Below are 17,459 nucleotides of genomic sequence, written 5' to 3'. Positions count from 1 at the left end.
GATAACTATTGTTATTTAAATTAATAATTCCTTAATAAATAAGGCCAGATGTCTCTTCTTATATCTATTGGCCACTGACACTTCTTTTGTGAACTGCTATTTCATGTATCTTGCCCATTAAGAAAAAGTTTGTTATTCTTCTAGATTGAAAAAACTACTATATTTCAGGAATAGTAGCTATCTTTCAGGAAACTACTGTATTTCAGAAACAGTAGCTATCTTTCTGATGTGTATTCAAATATTTTCCCTAGTTCTTCAGTTACATTGTAATTTTATTTATGAAGGTTTATTTTATATATAGAAACTTGACGTTTTTGGTAAACAAAATACTTTATTTCATACTTTTCACTGCTTTCAAGCCTAGGAAGTTTTCTCTTACTTCATATTTTTAATACTCATTTTTATAGTCTTCACATTTAACTTTATTTAATAAATTCATTTGAAATTTATTTTGATCTATGTTATATGCAACACTTGCATTCTTTTCTCCCATTTTTTTATTTTTAATTTTTTTTGAGACAAGGTCTCACTCTGTCACTCAGGCAGAGTACAGTAGCACGATCACAGCTCACTGCAGCCTTGACCTCCTCGGCTCAATCGATCTTCCTACCTTAGCCTCTGGAGTAGCTGGGACTACAGGAATGTGCCACCATGTTCTGCTAATTTAAAAAAATATTTTTTTTTTTTTAGAGATGGGGTCTCACTATTTTGTCCTGGTTGGTCTTGAACTCCTGGGCTGAAGTGATACTCCTACCTCAGCCTCCTGAAGTTCTGGGATTACAGGTGTGAGCCACCATGCCCAGCCTTCTTTCCCATTTAACTATCTATAAAGCATTAATAATTATCCTTTTTGTTTTTTCTTGAGATGGAGTCTCGCTCTGTCTCCAGGCTGGAGTGCAATGGCACAATCTTGGCCCACTGCAACCTCTGCTTCCCAGGTTCAAGCGATTCTCCTGCCTCAGCCTCCTGAGAAGCTGGGACTACAGGCGCACCACATCATGCCCAGCAAATTTTTGTATTTTTAGTAGAAACAGGGTTTCACCATGTTGGCCAGAATGGTCTCAAGCTCTTGACCTCGGCCTCCCAAAATGCTGGGATTATAAGTGTGGCCTATAAAGTATTAATATTTTTAATGGCTACATATTTCATCATTTTTATTTACTATGATTTACTAAACATTCCTCTATTAGTAAACATTTAATCTCATTTTTAGTTTTTGCTATTATAGGTTTCAAAAAGTTTTCATGAATATGAGATGTTTGAACCTATTAAATTATGTCCTTAAAATAAATTTCTGGCCGGGCACAGTGGCTCATGCCTGTAATCCCAGCACTTTGGGAGGCCAAGGTGGGTGGATCACCTGAGGTCAGGAGTTCGAGACCAGCCTGTCTAACATGGTGAAACCCCGTTTCTACTAAAAATACAAAAAATTAGCCGGGCATATTAGCGTGCACCTGTAATCCCAGCTACTTGGGAAGCTGAGACAGGAGAATTGCTTGAACCTAGGAGGCGGAGGTTGCAGTGAGCCGAGATCGCGCCATTGCACTCTAGCTTGGGCAACAGAGCGAGACTCCATCTCAAAAAATAAAAATGAGAAATAAATAAATTCCTATAAATGTGGCTTCTAGTTCAAAAGATACTGATGTAGAAACAGTTTATTACTCAGTTAGTGTACAACTAGATGACGGGGTTTTCATAAATTTATTATTGAAAAATAGCTGTCCCAATAACAGTGACATAATAATACACTTTTGTTATTGTTGTGTTTTACAAAGCCTCATTTTCTCTTAGGAAGCAACATGATAAAACTGACTTCTTGCTTGAATATATGATTTTAACATTTTTACACCTAGTAATGGAAAAAAAACATATTCTAGTTCATTAATTACCACATGGATTTCAGTTTTTCCATATTTAACAACAATAGACTTTTTTTTTTCTTTTTCTTATATATATATTTTTAAGACAGAGTCTTGCTCTGTCGCCCAGGCTGGAGTGCAGTGGTGCAATTTGGGCTCACTGTAACCTCCGCCTCCGAGGTTCATGCAATTTTCCTGCCTCAGCCTTCCGAGTGGCTGGGATTACAGGCAGCTCCAGCCACCACACTCTGCAAATTTTTGTATTTTTAGTAGAGACGGGTTTTAGCCACGTTGGCCAGGCTGGTCTCCAACTCTCAGCTGCCTGCCTCAGCCCCCTACAGTGCTGGGATTATAGGTGTGAGCCATCACACCCAGTCACACTTATAATGCTAAAAGTTTTTTTTTTTTTTTTGAGACGGAGTCTCGCTCTGTCGCCCAGTGCACTGGAGCAATCTCGGCTCACTGCAAGCTCCGCCTCCCATTTTCACGCCATTCTCCTGCCTCAGCCTCCAGAGTGGCTAGGACTACAGGTGCCTGCCACCACACCCGGCTAATTTTTTGGATTTTTAGTAGAGATGGGGTTTCACCGTGTTAGCCAGGATGGTCTCGATCTCCTGACCTCGTGATCCACCCACCTCAGCCTCCCAAAGTGCTGGGATTACAGGCATGAGCCACCGTGCCCGGCCTATGCTAAAAGTTTTATACCCAAATTTATTGAGGTAAAATTTAAGTACAATAAAAATAAACCATACATATTTAAAGTATATAATTTCATCAATTTTGACATATGTGTATACCTATGAAACCATCACCACAATCAAGATAACCATCATTTCCATATCCCTAATATTTTCCTTTCATTCCTTTGTAATCCATCTCTCCTTCTATCCCTGTTCCCAGGTAACCATAATCTGCTTTTTATCAATATAGATAAATTACTTTCCCAGAATTGCATATAAATGTAATTATATAGAATGAACTTTTCAAGACCCTGTCTCTATATAAAAATTTTTTTTTTTTTTTTTTGAGACGGAGTCTTGCTGTGTCCCCCAGGCTGGAGTGCAGTGGCGCGATCTCGGCTCACTGCAAGCTCCGCCTCCCGGATTCACGCCATTCTCCTGCCTCAGCCTCCTGAGTAGCTGGGACTACAGGCGCCCACTACCGCGCCCGGCTAATTTTTTGTATTTTTAGTAGAGACGGTGTTTCACCGTGGTCTCGATCTCCTGACCTTGTGATCCGCCCACCTCGGCCTCCCAAAGTGCTAGGATTACAGGCGTGAGCCACCGCGCCAGGCCAAAAAATTTTTTTTAAATAGCCAGCCACAGTGGTGCACATCTGTAGTCCCAGCTATTCAAAAGGCTGAGGCAGGAGGATCCCTTGAGCCCAGGAATTTGAGGCAGTAGTGAGCTATGATTGCACCACTGCACTCCAAAGCGAGACCCACATCTCTTAAAAAAAAAAAAAAAAGTACTCTCTTTTCTCCCTTTTGTCTAGCTTCTTCTATTTGGCATAATGCATTTGAGATTCATCCGTGCTGTTGCATGTATCATTAGCTCATTTCTTTTTATTGTTGAGTAGTATTCCATTGTACAGAGGTACCACACAATTTGTTTTTCTATGTTCTCTGTTAACCTGTTGATAGAGATCTAGGTTTTCAGTTTTTGCCTTTTCGTTATCCTAAATTTTTTAAGGTCCAATGCAGAATGACTATAAAGCTATATATTTAATATCCTAGTATACCAACTGGTTCTAAATATCAGTTGTAAAGATGTATATGCTAAAGATGTAAGTAAACAGATATATAAAGGATAAATTACCATGATGCTTTTTATGCAATTTTTTCTTACCTTTTCATGGACTACACTGTCCAGGTAAGGGTAAACATGAAAAGCTCCCCGAATTCTCTTCACACCTGGATACAACAATGGGACCATATTAACATAAGCCACACCATGAAATGAAAGCTGACCTTCTTCATCAGTCTAAAGGAATAAAACCAGAGAGTTATTAGTGCTATAAGCAATATAATATAAGGTATGGAGCTCTGACTCAGCAGTTCAAAGGCCTGGTTTTAGAAACTAACTCTACTACTTAGCCAGTTACGTGACTTTGGATCAGTTACATAAGACATTTTGGGCCTTCTTTATCATGAAAATGGGTTCAATAATACCATGATCACTGAGAAAATGCATATAAACAGTGTTAATAGTAAAGGCAGTAGTTGCATCAATACAAACTCAAATTAATTGATAATATATATATTCAACCAAAAAGTCAATTTCACCATGTGGCTTCCTAGGAGAAAGTGAAGCTTTATAAAAAACAACAACAATAACAATAACAAAAAACTTAAAAGGAATCAGAAGCTATGGCTTTTAGCTTTAGTTCACAGACTCATACAAATAAAAGGGACCTTACAAATTATCTGGACCAGTGATGACAAATAGGCTTTAACTTATATCTAAATTCTCATTAATTGGTGGAGGTGTTTTAGCATAGTTGGTTGAGAAAAATTATCTGCATTTATCTTGGTTCAAAAGGAAAGAGTGCTTTGATTGATCAGCATTATCCACCATGGATGAAGGCGGATGAATGACAGTCTCCTGTCATGTATTTACCATACTTGATTTCATCTAAACTTTCATTGCAAAGATGAAGAACATGTTAATAAATATATTTTAACAGCATTTTTTAATGGTTGTATGGTTTGCCACAGAAAATTTTTATAGGGAAAAAAATCAATTTTGTGAAAGAAAATAAATTCCAAGCATAAAAGTAACCTCTTTGATTTCACCTATTATAATAATTGGCAACTAGATTAAAAAGTCCTATGCTCGGCTGGGCGCAGTGGCTCACGCCTGTAATCCCAGCACTTTGGGAGACTGAGGCAGGTGGATCATGAGGTCAGGAGTTCGAGACCAGCCTGATCAACATGGTGAAGCTCTGTCTCTGCTAAAAATACAAAAATTAGCCGGGCGTGGTGGTGTGTGCCTGTAATCGCAGCTACTCAGGAGGCTGAAGCAGGGGAATCACTTGAACCCAGGAGGCGGAGGTTGCAGTAAGCCGAGATTGCACCACTGCCCTCCAGCCTAGGCAACAGAGTAAGACTCCATCTCAAAAAAATAAAAAAAAAGTCCTATGTTCATGTGATAACAGATAGTTTAGAAATCTAAGGAAAGTTTGCCAATACTTATATACAACAAAGGGAGAAATGGTTACATAGTGATAGTATTTTTATTATGTGAAAAGCCTATGTTTAAAGTCAGCCAAACAATTTAGATACTTATTAAATGTCTGCTATTTGCCATACATCATGCTAGGTACCATGGAGGATACACATCAGCCTACTACATGACCCCTACTCTCAGGGAGTTTATGAACAAGCAGAAAAGACCAGACATGCACAGGTAAAACAATAGATAACATGTAATAGGCTCATCAAAGCTAAGCCTTTTAAAAATAGTAGTATATCTAAGATTCCTATTACACTAATTAGCAGGCTAAAACATTTTAAGTAGGCAAGTTTAACCTATGGTAAAACTATTGTGAAGGGCTAAAGAGAAATAGGATATCTGGTAATAAAGCCTAGAGAGTTTTTAGTGAACAACGGGGAACTAGGGTGGCCAATAATCCTGGTTTTTCCCAGGACAGAGGAGTTTCCTGGGACATGAGACTTCCAGTGCTAAAACAAGTGAAGTTCAGGGCAAATCAGGATGAGCTAGTCACCCTTGGGAGAACAGCTATATTAATTCACATTTTCTTTTGGTATCAGAATTGAAGCAGAATAACAGGTCGAGTCTGATTCCACATTTCTTATATAAATAGTTTTGAGGGCGCATATTTACCTTTTCAGTTTTGCCAGCTTTCCCTTTGGGTACAGTGACCAGAGGAACTCTTGTGATCTCTACAGGCCAAAGCCGGCAATCAGCAATTCGCTTCTGAAAACTGCAAATCAAGAATCAGTCCATTAGCATTATATGTAAAAATAAAGTCAGTATAATTTAGGTTAAAGGGAAATATTCTCTTTTATTAGGTAATATAGAGTATACATATATAAAAATAGCGGGGCTGGGCTCAGTGGCTCATGCCTGTAAATGCCAGCACTTTGAGAGACTAAGGCAGGCAGATGGCTTGAGCCCAGGTGTTCAAGATGGTCTGAGCAACATGGCAAAATTCCATCTCTATGAAAAATACAAAACATTAGCTGGGCATCGCAGTGAATACCTGTGGTTCCAGCTACTTGAGGAGGCTGAGGTGGGAGGATGGCTTCAGCCCAGCAGGTCAAGGCTACAGTGAGCCGTGATGGCACTACTGCACTCTCACCTGGGCCACAGTGAGACCCTATCTCAAAAAAAAAAAAAAAAAAAAAAAAAAAAAAAAAAAATTTAAATAAAATAAATAAAAATTTCTTACTGGGTTGGTGGTTTTTAAAACTTTCCCAAACCTATAACATTCCAAAAATAATTCTGCTCAACTTCTAGTGAGGCAAATTGAACACTTTTAGAGCAATTTAGCAATATGAATCAAAAACCTTCAAAAATCCATAATCATTCACTATAAATTCTACTTGTAGTGATTTATTCTAAAGAAATAATCAGACAAGTTTACAAATGGTATAAAATTGGTTATTTCTACTGTGAAAATACTATCCAGTTTCAGCTCCAACACAGTTTTGAAGTAATCCCACCAGTCCTCGCAACAAGAAAAATGTTGACCGAATTGAAATAAATAACATTTCTTAGATCCATCATAGAATTGAGGTCACAAGGCAAAAACTGCCATCCTGAAATTGAGAAAGACAGGAAAATACAGAGGATCACAGCTGCAGTCAGCTTAAAGACAGCAGAAGCCAGTGGTGCCAGCAACCAGTAGAAATAGTTTAATGATAATTTTGACAAATTGTTGGAGACTGAATGTAGACTAGCTGGGAGTGAAAAACTCCAGGGGGCCCACTGTTAAGGGTCCCCATACTTACATAAGTTTTAAATCCAGGAGCCCCACCAAGTTCTCACAGTGAAGATGGAAGAAAAATACCCTCATATTTCAGGCAGGGAGAGAAGAAAAGTAACCATTTTGAAATATGGCCGCAGCATTCTCCCTATCAAAGGGTTGATCTTTAAGGGAAACTACTTTACCAGATCCTTATCTGATCTCAGGGAAGGGCATTTAGACAACTCCAACCTATCTAGCTTCCACAGGGATAGGAGGAAAAACAATTATGAAACACTTCTGAAAGTCACAGCCCAGGGACCCAAACCTATTTACTGAGACTTCATCACAGGTAATAGAATACTTCTCCCCAACAATTTGCCACTACATCAACAGAGTTTCAATATAATAACAATGAATTACAACTGAGAGGGCTACACACCACTCTATTAGAGAAGTTCTTGGGCAAATCCAAAGACAACAGGGGAGGTGGGGGGGGAAAGGAAACTGAAGCCTCTGGCACTTACAACTATAGCAAACAAGAAACACAACCCAGCTCCTAACCAGATTAACATAATACCTCACACTAAAAATACTAGTTACCTCAATTCCTATTACCCAATATATAATGGCTAGCTTCCAAATTAAAAGGCTATAAAGAATGCTAAAAGGCAAGAAAAAATATAGTCCAAATAGACAAAGCTACTATAAGACCTAGACTAAGATATGACATAGATTTTGGAATTATCAGATAGGAAATTTAAGTAAATATAATTATATTAAAGACTCTTAAGGAAAAAGTAGGCAACATGCAAGAACAGATGGGTAATGTAAGCAGAGATGGAAACTCTAAGAAAGAATCAAAAGGAAATGCTAGATATCAAAAACACAAACAAAAATGAATAATTCATTTGATGGGCTTCTAAGTTGACTGGACATGGCTAAGGAAAATAAAATCAGTGAACGTGAGTATATGCGAATAGAAACTCCCCAAACTGAAATGCAAAGGAAAAAAAATGAAAACAAAAAATCATAACAGAATATCCAAGACTTGTGGAACAATTTAAAAAGGTGTAATTAGGCATAACGGAAGAAGAAAGAAAAGAGCAGAAGAAATATTTGCAGTAATAATAGCTAAGAATTTTCCAAAATTAGCTGACAGACACCAAACCACAGATCCAGGAATCTCAGAGAACACCAAGCAGAATAAGGACAAAAACAAACAAACAACTATATCTAGGCATATCATTTTCAAACTGCAAAAAAGAAAATCTTGAAAAAAAACCAGAGGAAAAAACACTTTACCTATGGAAGAACAAGGGTTAGAAATACATTGGACTTCTCTTCAGAAACCATGCCAGCAAGAAGAGAGTAGGGCAAAATATTTAAAGTTGTGAAAGAAAAAACCACCAACTTAGAATTCTGTACCTACTAAAATTATCCTTCAAATGTGAAGGAGAAATAAACCCTTTCTCGAACAAACAAAAATGAGAGGAGTTTCTGGCCACTAGACCTGCCTTACAAGAAATGTTAAAAGTTTTTAGAGAAAAGGAAAATGACATGGGTCAAAAAACTTGTATCAACATAAGAAAGAGCATCAGGAAAAGTCATAAATGAAGGTAAAATAAATTTGTTTTTTTATTCTTAATTGATCTGATAACTACTTGTTCAAAGGAATAATGACAACAATGTATCCTCAATAAAATATTAGCAAATCAAATCTAACAATGTGTAAAAAGAGTTATACACCATGACCAAGTGGGGGACCAGGGGTATATAAAAACTCTCTAATACATCTGCTCAATTTTTCTGCTCGATTTTTCTATAAATCTTAAGCCGTCCTAAAAAATCAGATATTCTTTTTTTTTTTTTTTAAGTCAGAGTTGTTCATTCAGATTGTATATATATTGGTAATCCCTCAACTGTCATCTCTAAAGACCAGGTCATTGTGACAAAGACTGATAGTTACCTACACAATATGTGTACCTGTTCTTTACTAATTAAATCTTGATTTAGCCTGGGTGACAATGTGTTCAACTAAAACATTTTATTGTCTAGCCTTCTTGCATCTAAAGGTTGGCTAATGAGACATAAACAGAAGTTGCCAGATTCCAGGAAGGTTCCACAAGAGGGGTTAAGACAGCCAGCATGTGTCCTTTTTTATAACCATTCTCCTCTTCCAAATTTCTGCCAGAAATGTGAGTGTGCAAGCTGGAGCTCCAGCAGCCACCTTTGCACCATGACACAACCTTGTGGATGGAAGTCATGTAGTAAAGAAGGTAGAGCAAAAGGAAAGATAGAGCCTGGATATCTAATAACACTGTGTAATCATCATACATACCAATTCTGGACTTTTTTTTTTTTTTTTGAGATGGAGTCTTGCTCTGTCACCAGGCTGGAGTGCAGTGGCGTGATCTCGGCTCACTATAACCTCCGCCTCCTGGGTTCAAGCGATTCTCCTGCCTCAGCCTCTCGAGTAGCTGGGACTACAGGCAAGCACCACCATGCCCAGCTAATTTATGCCCAGCTAATTTATGCCCAGCTAATTTTTCTATTTTTAGTAGAGACAGGGTTTCACCATGTTGGCCAGGATGGTCTCAATCTCTTGACCTCATGATCCGCCCGCCTTGGACTTTCAAAGTGCTGGGATTGCAGGTGTGAGCCATTGCACTCAGTTGACTTTTTTTTTTAAGAGACAAGGTGTCACTCCATTGCCCAGGCTGGAGTGCAGTGACTCAATCACAGCTCACTGCAGCTTCAATCTCCTGGGCTCAAGCAATCCTATCACCTCAGCCTCACAAGTAGTAAGACTACAGGTGTGTATCTGCACCAAACTAATTTTGTGTGCGCGTGTGTGTGTGTGTGTGTGTGTGTGAGCCAGGGTCTTACTCTGTTGCCCAGGCTGGTCTTGAACTCTTGGCTTCAAGAGATCATCCTGCCTCCCAAAGTGCTGGCATTATAGGCATGAGCCACCAGGCCCAGCTCAGACTTCTTTTATACAAAAGAGGAATAAGCATTCACCTTGCTTAAACCACATTATTAGCTGTTTCTGTTATTAGCAGATGAACACAACGTCACTCTAATATATAGATGTGATAAATGAAAGTCTCAATCTAAAATCACCTTAACTCAAATATAAATAAAATTAACAAAAGTAACATTTCTTCCCACCTACAAGCCTTTGTGGGTTAGACATATTTCCTTCCTCTTCTTACCTGACCACTGCAGAAGGATCAAGGTAGCAGCGACTTTCCAAGTCCCAAATAATCCTTTTCTTTATGCACTCTGCTTGATTCCTAAATTCACTGTCCTGTAAAATATAAGATAAAGACTTCTGTTCTCTGTATCTGTGCCATGATTTCATTCTGCTCCATCTATAGGGCATTCTTTTAATGGATTTGTTCACAATACTTTTCTTACGACTACTATTACTACTATAAGTATGACTACTATTGCAAGTACTACCACCACCTTAAAATTATGAGTACTTTATTAATAAAGTATATAAGATAAATTACATATATAATAGTTACATGGATCCGGTACTAAGATCCAAATACTGACTAAGATAACCCTAATCAATGATTCTCAAATCTAGATGTACATTAAAATCATCTGGATTTTTTTTTTTTTTAAAATAACACCTGGACCCGGTGCAGTATCTCACACCTGTAATCCCAACACTTTAGGAGGCCAAGGCAGGAGTACTGCTTGAGGCCAGGAGTTTAAGACCAGGCTGGGCAACAAAGTGAGACCTCCATCTCTAAAAAAATTTAAAAATTAGCCGAGTGTGGTGGCATGAGCCTGTGGTCCCAGCTACTCACGAGGCTGAGGCAGGAGAATTGCTTGAGCCTAGGAGGTTGAGGCTACAATGAGCCTCAATAATCACACCACTGCATTCCAGCCTGGGTAACAGAGTGAGACCCTGTCTCAAAAAAATAAAAAACCAAAAAAGCAAAAAACACCTGGCATTGGTACTATTTTAAAAGTAAATTCTTACATAGTTTACCTGGGTTAAGGCTTGGCCATTGTCATTGTTTTCAATACTTTCCTGGTGACTGTAATGTGCAGCCAGGACTGAGAATTAACAATCTAATCTAAAACATAAAATATAATCTGAATGTCTAAAATAAAATGTCTGATCTAAATTCAAATAGAAATCTAAGAAAAGTATGAATTTTCACTAATCACAATGATGAGAAAAGATACTGCGCAGTGTTTTTCCAATATTCCTAGCCTCATCTCTACTATTTTATATATTTAGAGTCAGACAATGAAAAATAATTCAACCATCCTTATTTTACAAATTATTTTATTAAATGTTTCCATCAGTGGATTATCAGCTCATTCAAGAAACATCTGCAAGTGTGTTATACTATTTTCTATGCCCTTGACAAATTTGTGGTAATTTATATAATTAATAATAAGTATATTAAAGTATGTCCATACAATGTCACATTATACAGCAAGTACAAATAAAGAAAAAGAGTGAGACTGCTTTTTATGTAATGTGCAAAAATCTCAAAAATACACAACAAAGTAAAACAAAGCAAGTGCATATAGTGTGTTTAAGAATGTACTCTTTACATTTGTGTAATAAAAATGATGGGGAAAGAATATATGTATGTATTAGTGTATGCATATATATATGATTAAACACAACTCAGTTTTAAAAAATGAAAAACCGGCAGGGCGCAGTGGCTTGCGCCTGTAATCCCAGCACTTTGGGAGTTGGAGGTGGGCAGATCACTTGAGGTCAGGAGTTTGAGACCAGCCTGGCCAATATGGTGAAGCCCTGTCTCTACTAAAAATACAAAAATCAGCAGGGCATGGTGGCATGCGCCTGTAATCCCAGCTACTCAGGTGGTTGAGGCATGAGAATAGCTTGAACCCAAGAGGCAGAGGTTGCAATGAGCTAAGATAGCGCCACTGCACTCCAGCCTGGGCGACAGAGTGAGACTCTGTCACAAACAAACAAACAATAATACCTTGAGATAAAGGAAAAATAGCAGTGTCTTCCCAACAGATTCTAATTCTACAAGACTTTGAATACTTCCTGAAAATCTGGACTTCTTTTTTTTTTTTTTTTTTTTTTTGAGACGGAGTCTCACGCTGTTGCCCAGGCTGGAGTGCAGTGGCGCGATCTCGGCTCACTGCAAGCTCCGCCTCCTGGGTTCACGCCATTCTCCTGCCTCAGCCTCCTGAGTAGCTAGGACTACAGGCGCCCGCCACCGCGCCCGGCTAATTTTTTGTATTTTTAGTAGAGACGGGGTTTCACTGTGGTCTCGATCTCCTGACCTTGTGATCCGCCCGCCTCGGCCTCCCAAAGTGCTGGGATTACAGGCTTGAGCCACCGCGCCCAGCCGAAAATCTGGACTTCTAAAGATAAGAACTTTTATCGGCCGGGCACAGTGGTTCACACCTGTAATCCCAGCACTTTGGGAGGCCGAGGCAGGCGGATCACCTGAGGTCAGGAGTTCAAGACCAGTCTGGCCAAACATGGTGAAACCCCATCTCCACTAAAAATACAAAAATTAGCCAGGTGTGGTGGCAGGTGCCTGTAATCCCAGCCACTTGGGAGGCTGAGGTAGGAGAATCGCTTGAACCCAGGAGGCAAAGGTTGCAGTGAACCGAGATCACGCCATTGCACTCCAACCTGGGCAACAGGAAGGAAACTCCATCTCAAAAAAACAAAAAAAGAAAAGAACTTTTATCCCTGATGTTTATTATGCTGATGTCTGAAGATATTTTATAACCTTTGTATATCTGAGAATCAAGTGAAGAAACCTGCAGTTTTGCCATCATGAATAGACTAATGTAAATGGGGTAACGTTGGTAATTTTGTGTTGCTTTCTTATAAAAACATTTGACCTTGAACAACACAATTTGAATTGCCCACTTATATATATGCGGATTTTTTTTTTTTTTTTTTTTTTTGAGACAGAATCTTGCTTTGTTGCCCAGGCTGGAGTGCAGTGGTATGATCTCGGCTCACTGCAGCCTCTGCCTCCTGGGTTCAAGCGATTCTCATGCCTCAGCTTCCTGAGGAGCTGGGATTCAGGCACACACCACTATACCGGCTAATTTCTGTGTTTTTAGTAAAGACGGGGTTTCACCATGTTGGCTGGGCTGGTCTCAAACTCCTGGTCTCAAGTGATCAGCCCGCCTTGGCCTCACAAAGTGCTGGGATTACAACCACTGCACCTGGCTCATATGTGAATCTTTTTTTTTTTTTTTAGACAGAGTCTCACTCTGTTGCCCAGGCTGGAGTGCAATGGCACGATCTTGGCTCACTGCAACCTCTACCTCCCGGGTTCAAGTGGTTCTCCTACCTCAACCTCCCGAGTAGCTGAGATTACAGCTGTATGCCACTACACCCAGTCAATTCTTGTATTTTTAGTAGAGATGGGGTTTCACCATATTGTCCAGGCTGGTCTCGAACTCCTGACCTTGTGATCCACCCGCCTTGGCCTCTCAAAGTGCTAGCATTATAGGCATGAGCCACCACATCTGGCCACGTGGATCTTTTTTAAACCAAACATGGATTAAAATACAGTATTTGCGGGATGAAAACCCACATATATGGAGGGCCAACTTTTCCTATACATAGTTACTATAGGGCTGACTGAAGGACTTGAGTATGCACGAATTTTGCTATTTGCAGGGGTCCTGGCAACAATCCCCCAAGTATACCAAGGAATCACTATACTTTTTTGTTTGTTTTGTTTTTGAGACAGAGTCTCGCTCTGACACCCAGGCTGGAGTGAGGTGGCACAATCCTGGCTCACTTCAACCTCCGCCTCCCGGTTCAAGTGATTCTTGTGCCTCAGCCTCCCAAGCAGCTGGAATTACAGGTGTGTGCCAACATGCCCAGCTAAGTTTTGTATTTTTAGTAGAGACAGGGTTTCATCATGTTGGCCAGGTTAGTCTCGAACTCCTGATCTCAGTGATCCACCTGCCTAGGCCTCCCAAAGTGCTAGGATTACAGGCATCAGCCACTCCGCCCAGCCAAGATGACTATACTGATTTTTTATTTGGTGAGTCAGTCCTGAAGTCTGACTCCCTTTCACAATTTCCAAGGAAACCTTTTCTTTACTTTTCTAAATGCTTCTGTCTCTGAGTCTTCCTTTGACTTATGTATTTCCTTTTATATACATAAGAAAGTATCTAGAAGGAAACACAAGAAACTGTAACAAAGGTGATGACTGTCACAGAATCCTTGGTCTGTTGCTTTTCCAGCAGAAAACCTCTGTGGCTGGTGGCACCTTTGCCCAAATTTTGGTTGGGCCTGGTAGGCTCGTTTCACTCACTTGGCCTGGCAGGCTATGCTAGGCTTGCATACTGGCCAGGATCCCACGCCTGCCAAGGGTGAGCCAGGCATGGAGCATTGAGGGGTGTGTGAGTAAGCGATCATGGGGTCTGGCCATTGTGCACAGCCAGGCATGCTGGCTGCAGCAGAGCCAGAAGCTCCAGGCACCACCACAGGTGGCAGCTCCCTGTGAGGCTGCGGCTGAACCAGGCATACTGCAAGCAGCTTCCATGGCTGGCACCAGGGAATGTGGTGGTGCTCAGAAGCTTGGAGACACCAGAAACTGAAGAACCCCTGGTGTCACAGCCCTGGCTCAGGGAGCTCCTAGGTCTGGGCTTCCCAAAGGACCACAACTCTTCTCTCTTCTCCCCTTTTTGTCACCCACAATGTGATGAGCAAGGGACATGTTTCAGCCCTGTTTGTGTTACAGCTCTTTCAGCCCCACCATTCCGCAGGTCCTGAGTTCTTGTTTTGCATCCAGGAAGAATGAGGTACACAGACAAGTGGAGGGTGAGTAAGGCAAAGAGGTGCTTTACTGAGCAACAGAACAACTCAGAGGAGACTCACTGAGTAGTGGTAGCTCCTCTCTGCAGGCAGGTAGTCCTGACAAGTGTCCAGCTCTCAGGAGAGGGGAGACCCACAGTGGGTAGCTCCTCTCCACAGGCGGGACGTCCTGACGAGTGTTCAGCTCTCAGCAGAGAGGAGACCGACAGTGGGTAGCTTCTCTCCACAGGCAGGTCATCCCATCCTTTGCCTGAGTCTGGTTGAGTCCTGGGTTTTTATGGGCTTCAGAGGGGAGGAAGTGGATGCTGATTGATCCATGGGAGGCCATGGGTGGGGCCAGAAAAGTACCTTAAGTTCTCATCCCGGTCCATGGGAACTAGCAGCCTGGCCCCCAGACCTAAGGCAGTCCCTGGCCTGAAGGTGGGGTTTCACTGGGGACCTGCCCCTTTTCGCCCAGGAACCTGTCTGCCTCCTGCTGCCATCCACAGTGCCCTGGCTGTTCATGCTGAGGGGTGCCTGCAGGCCCATGCCAAGCTGCCCTCAGTGGTCCCTTGGACTTTCTCCCATGCTCATGGGTGCCCAAAGTCTGGAGGGGGATCAAGATGGCAGAGGGTTGGTTTGTCAGCACTGCCCTGAGTACATGCACACCTGGCCAGGTTGTGACAGCACCGGGCTCGGCCACAACTTTGCTCTGAAATTGGAGCAGGCACCAGGAGTAAGCAGAGGCCAGGCATCAGGAGCAGGCACTTCCAAGCCTGTGGGGGCAGGAGGGCTTCCCAGATTCCGAGAGTGCAGCGATGCCTGGGTATGCAGCTGTGGCTGGGCAGCTGCAGCTGCACATGGGAGGGAAGGGCTCCCACTTGTTCCCAACTCCTGCCAGCTCCATGGAGCGTGTAGGCCCAGCCAGGACTCCCCCACTGCAGCCAGCATCATGGCAGGAACTGCTCCAGACTGGCTACTGCTGCCATCGCTACTAGGGTAATGAGATGGGGAGGAATTAGAAGGAAGAGACATGACTAGAGGGACACTTTCACTGCATAGATCTTCATTTTTAATTTTGACAGTAACTGATAATTACCTATTCATAATTCAATAAATTTAAAATAAAATAAAGAGTATATGTGATATAAATTATTTTGTTTTCTGGACTTAAGAAGTCAGAAGATATCTGAATCAGAATTAGATATGTGTTTTATTTTGGCATGTAATTATTTTGACAGGTGACAAATGTATATAAATCAGAGTAATTCACAAAATGTTTTATCATCTGTCAGTACACTAAGTTTATCACAAAAACCCGTATATCAGGCTCTCACCTCAGGATGGTTGAGTTCTCCTTCTTCTTCTTCATAGGGACCACCAACAATGAATGCATCAGGAATGTTATTAGCTCCTGGAGCCAGAATGTTGGCAATTGGCCACTTTTTGGGCCGGGGAACAGGTTCTCTTTCCCCTCCAAGCTTCAAAGTTCCATTCTTAAATAAAATGGGATAGTCCTTCTACAGAAATAAATACCATACGTCAGGAAAGTTTATAAAGGACTTTGAAATGGACAAGAAGATTAATCAAGTCTTTTCAATGGAATGCTGAGTGTTGTCAAACATACCCCACTATGATTAATCTGATTCTAGAGAGCGGCCTGTGCCTTTCATTGTCTTTGCACTATTTTACAACTCTGTAACCTATAGACATTTGATAATAATGCAAATTATTCTGGTTCATAAATATGCAGATACAGTTTGTCCAGTGGCAATGTAACTGATTATTTCCCTGAAGCTAATGACAAGTTTTGAATTATCGGCAAATTCATTTCAGCATTCCTGATGCCTGTATACTCCTTTGAACTCATTGTCACATTTTACTGATTCCCTCACTAATAAGTTAAATAAAATCTTGGACCAACTTTTGTGTTATTTATTTTATACGAGAGTTGTGTTTATACCTGTTTAAAAATTATCCTTTAGAAAACAAACTAAAATCTGGCAAGGGGCTAAAAATATAGGCATTTTCATGTCTTATAACTTATCCAAAGAATACTTGCAGTAGAAAATTGGTAAAATATATAAGTAGGCAATCTATAGAAGGGGAAATTAGAACATCCAACATTTAAAAAAAAAACATGCTACATTTCATTAATAATCAGTAAAGTGCACATTAAAACAATGAGGTAACAGCCAGGCAAGGTGGCTTAATGCCTATAATCCCAACACTTTGGGAGATAGAGCCAGGAGGATCACTTGAAGCCAGGAGTTCGAAACTAGCCTGGGCAACATAGCGAGACCCCTACATCTACAAAAAAAAAATTAAAAATTAGCCAGATGCAATGGCATGCACCTGTAAACCCAACTACGTAGGAGGCTGAGGTGAGAGGATTGCTTGAGTCCAGAAGTTCAAGGTTACTGTAATCTATGCTTGTGCCACTGCACTCCAGCCTAGGTGATGGAGTGAGACCCTGTCTCTTATTAATAGATAGACAGAGAGATATATAGATAGACAAAGGACAGGAACAAGAAGTTTACTGGAAAAGAAAACCAAATGGCCCTTAAATTAAAAGAAAGTTCTATTTCCAACACTATAGCAAACTAAAGTACAACAGATCCTTTATCAGCAACAAACACACAACAAACTAGATAAAGTAGAACAGCAACAACAACAAAAAGTTATATTTTATCACATAGCCAAGGTCAAAAGAAGTAAATGAAAGTCTAGGCTGGGCACAGTGGCTCATGCCTATAATCCCAGCACTTTGGGAGGCCAAGGCGGGCGGATCACAAGGTCAGGAGTTTGAGACCAGGCTGGCCAATATGGTGAAACCCCGTCTCTACTAAAAATACAAAAATTAGCTGGGCGTGGTGGTG

At 40.7% G+C, this 17,459-nt stretch overlaps 1 protein-coding gene across 10 annotated transcripts in view; it reads right to left on the bottom strand.

Moving 5' to 3' along the window:
• Nucleotides 1-17,459, bottom strand: part of CFAP70 (cilia and flagella associated protein 70) — a 115,228-nt gene that overhangs the window by 80,950 nt on the left and 16,819 nt on the right. For all 10 annotated transcript variants that reach the window (XM_077946616.1, XM_077946618.1, XM_077946621.1 and 7 more), the window contains 4 exons: nucleotides 15,918-16,100; nucleotides 10,004-10,098; nucleotides 5,705-5,804; nucleotides 3,707-3,841 (listed from right to left, as the gene is read on the bottom strand). In XM_077946616.1, coding sequence (XP_077802742.1) covers nucleotides 3,707-3,841; nucleotides 5,705-5,804; nucleotides 10,004-10,098; nucleotides 15,918-16,100 — 513 coding nt within the window. The remainder of the gene's footprint in view (nucleotides 1-3,706; nucleotides 3,842-5,704; nucleotides 5,805-10,003; nucleotides 10,099-15,917; nucleotides 16,101-17,459) is intronic.

The sequence above is a fragment of the Macaca mulatta genome, chromosome 9 (genome assembly GCF_049350105.2).
Source record: "Macaca mulatta isolate MMU2019108-1 chromosome 9, T2T-MMU8v2.0, whole genome shotgun sequence".
In the NCBI taxonomy this organism is placed as follows: Eukaryota; Metazoa; Chordata; class Mammalia; order Primates; family Cercopithecidae; genus Macaca; species Macaca mulatta.
The sequence above is the reverse complement of the archived record's forward strand: the minus strand, read 5'-3'. Positions and strand labels throughout refer to the sequence as shown.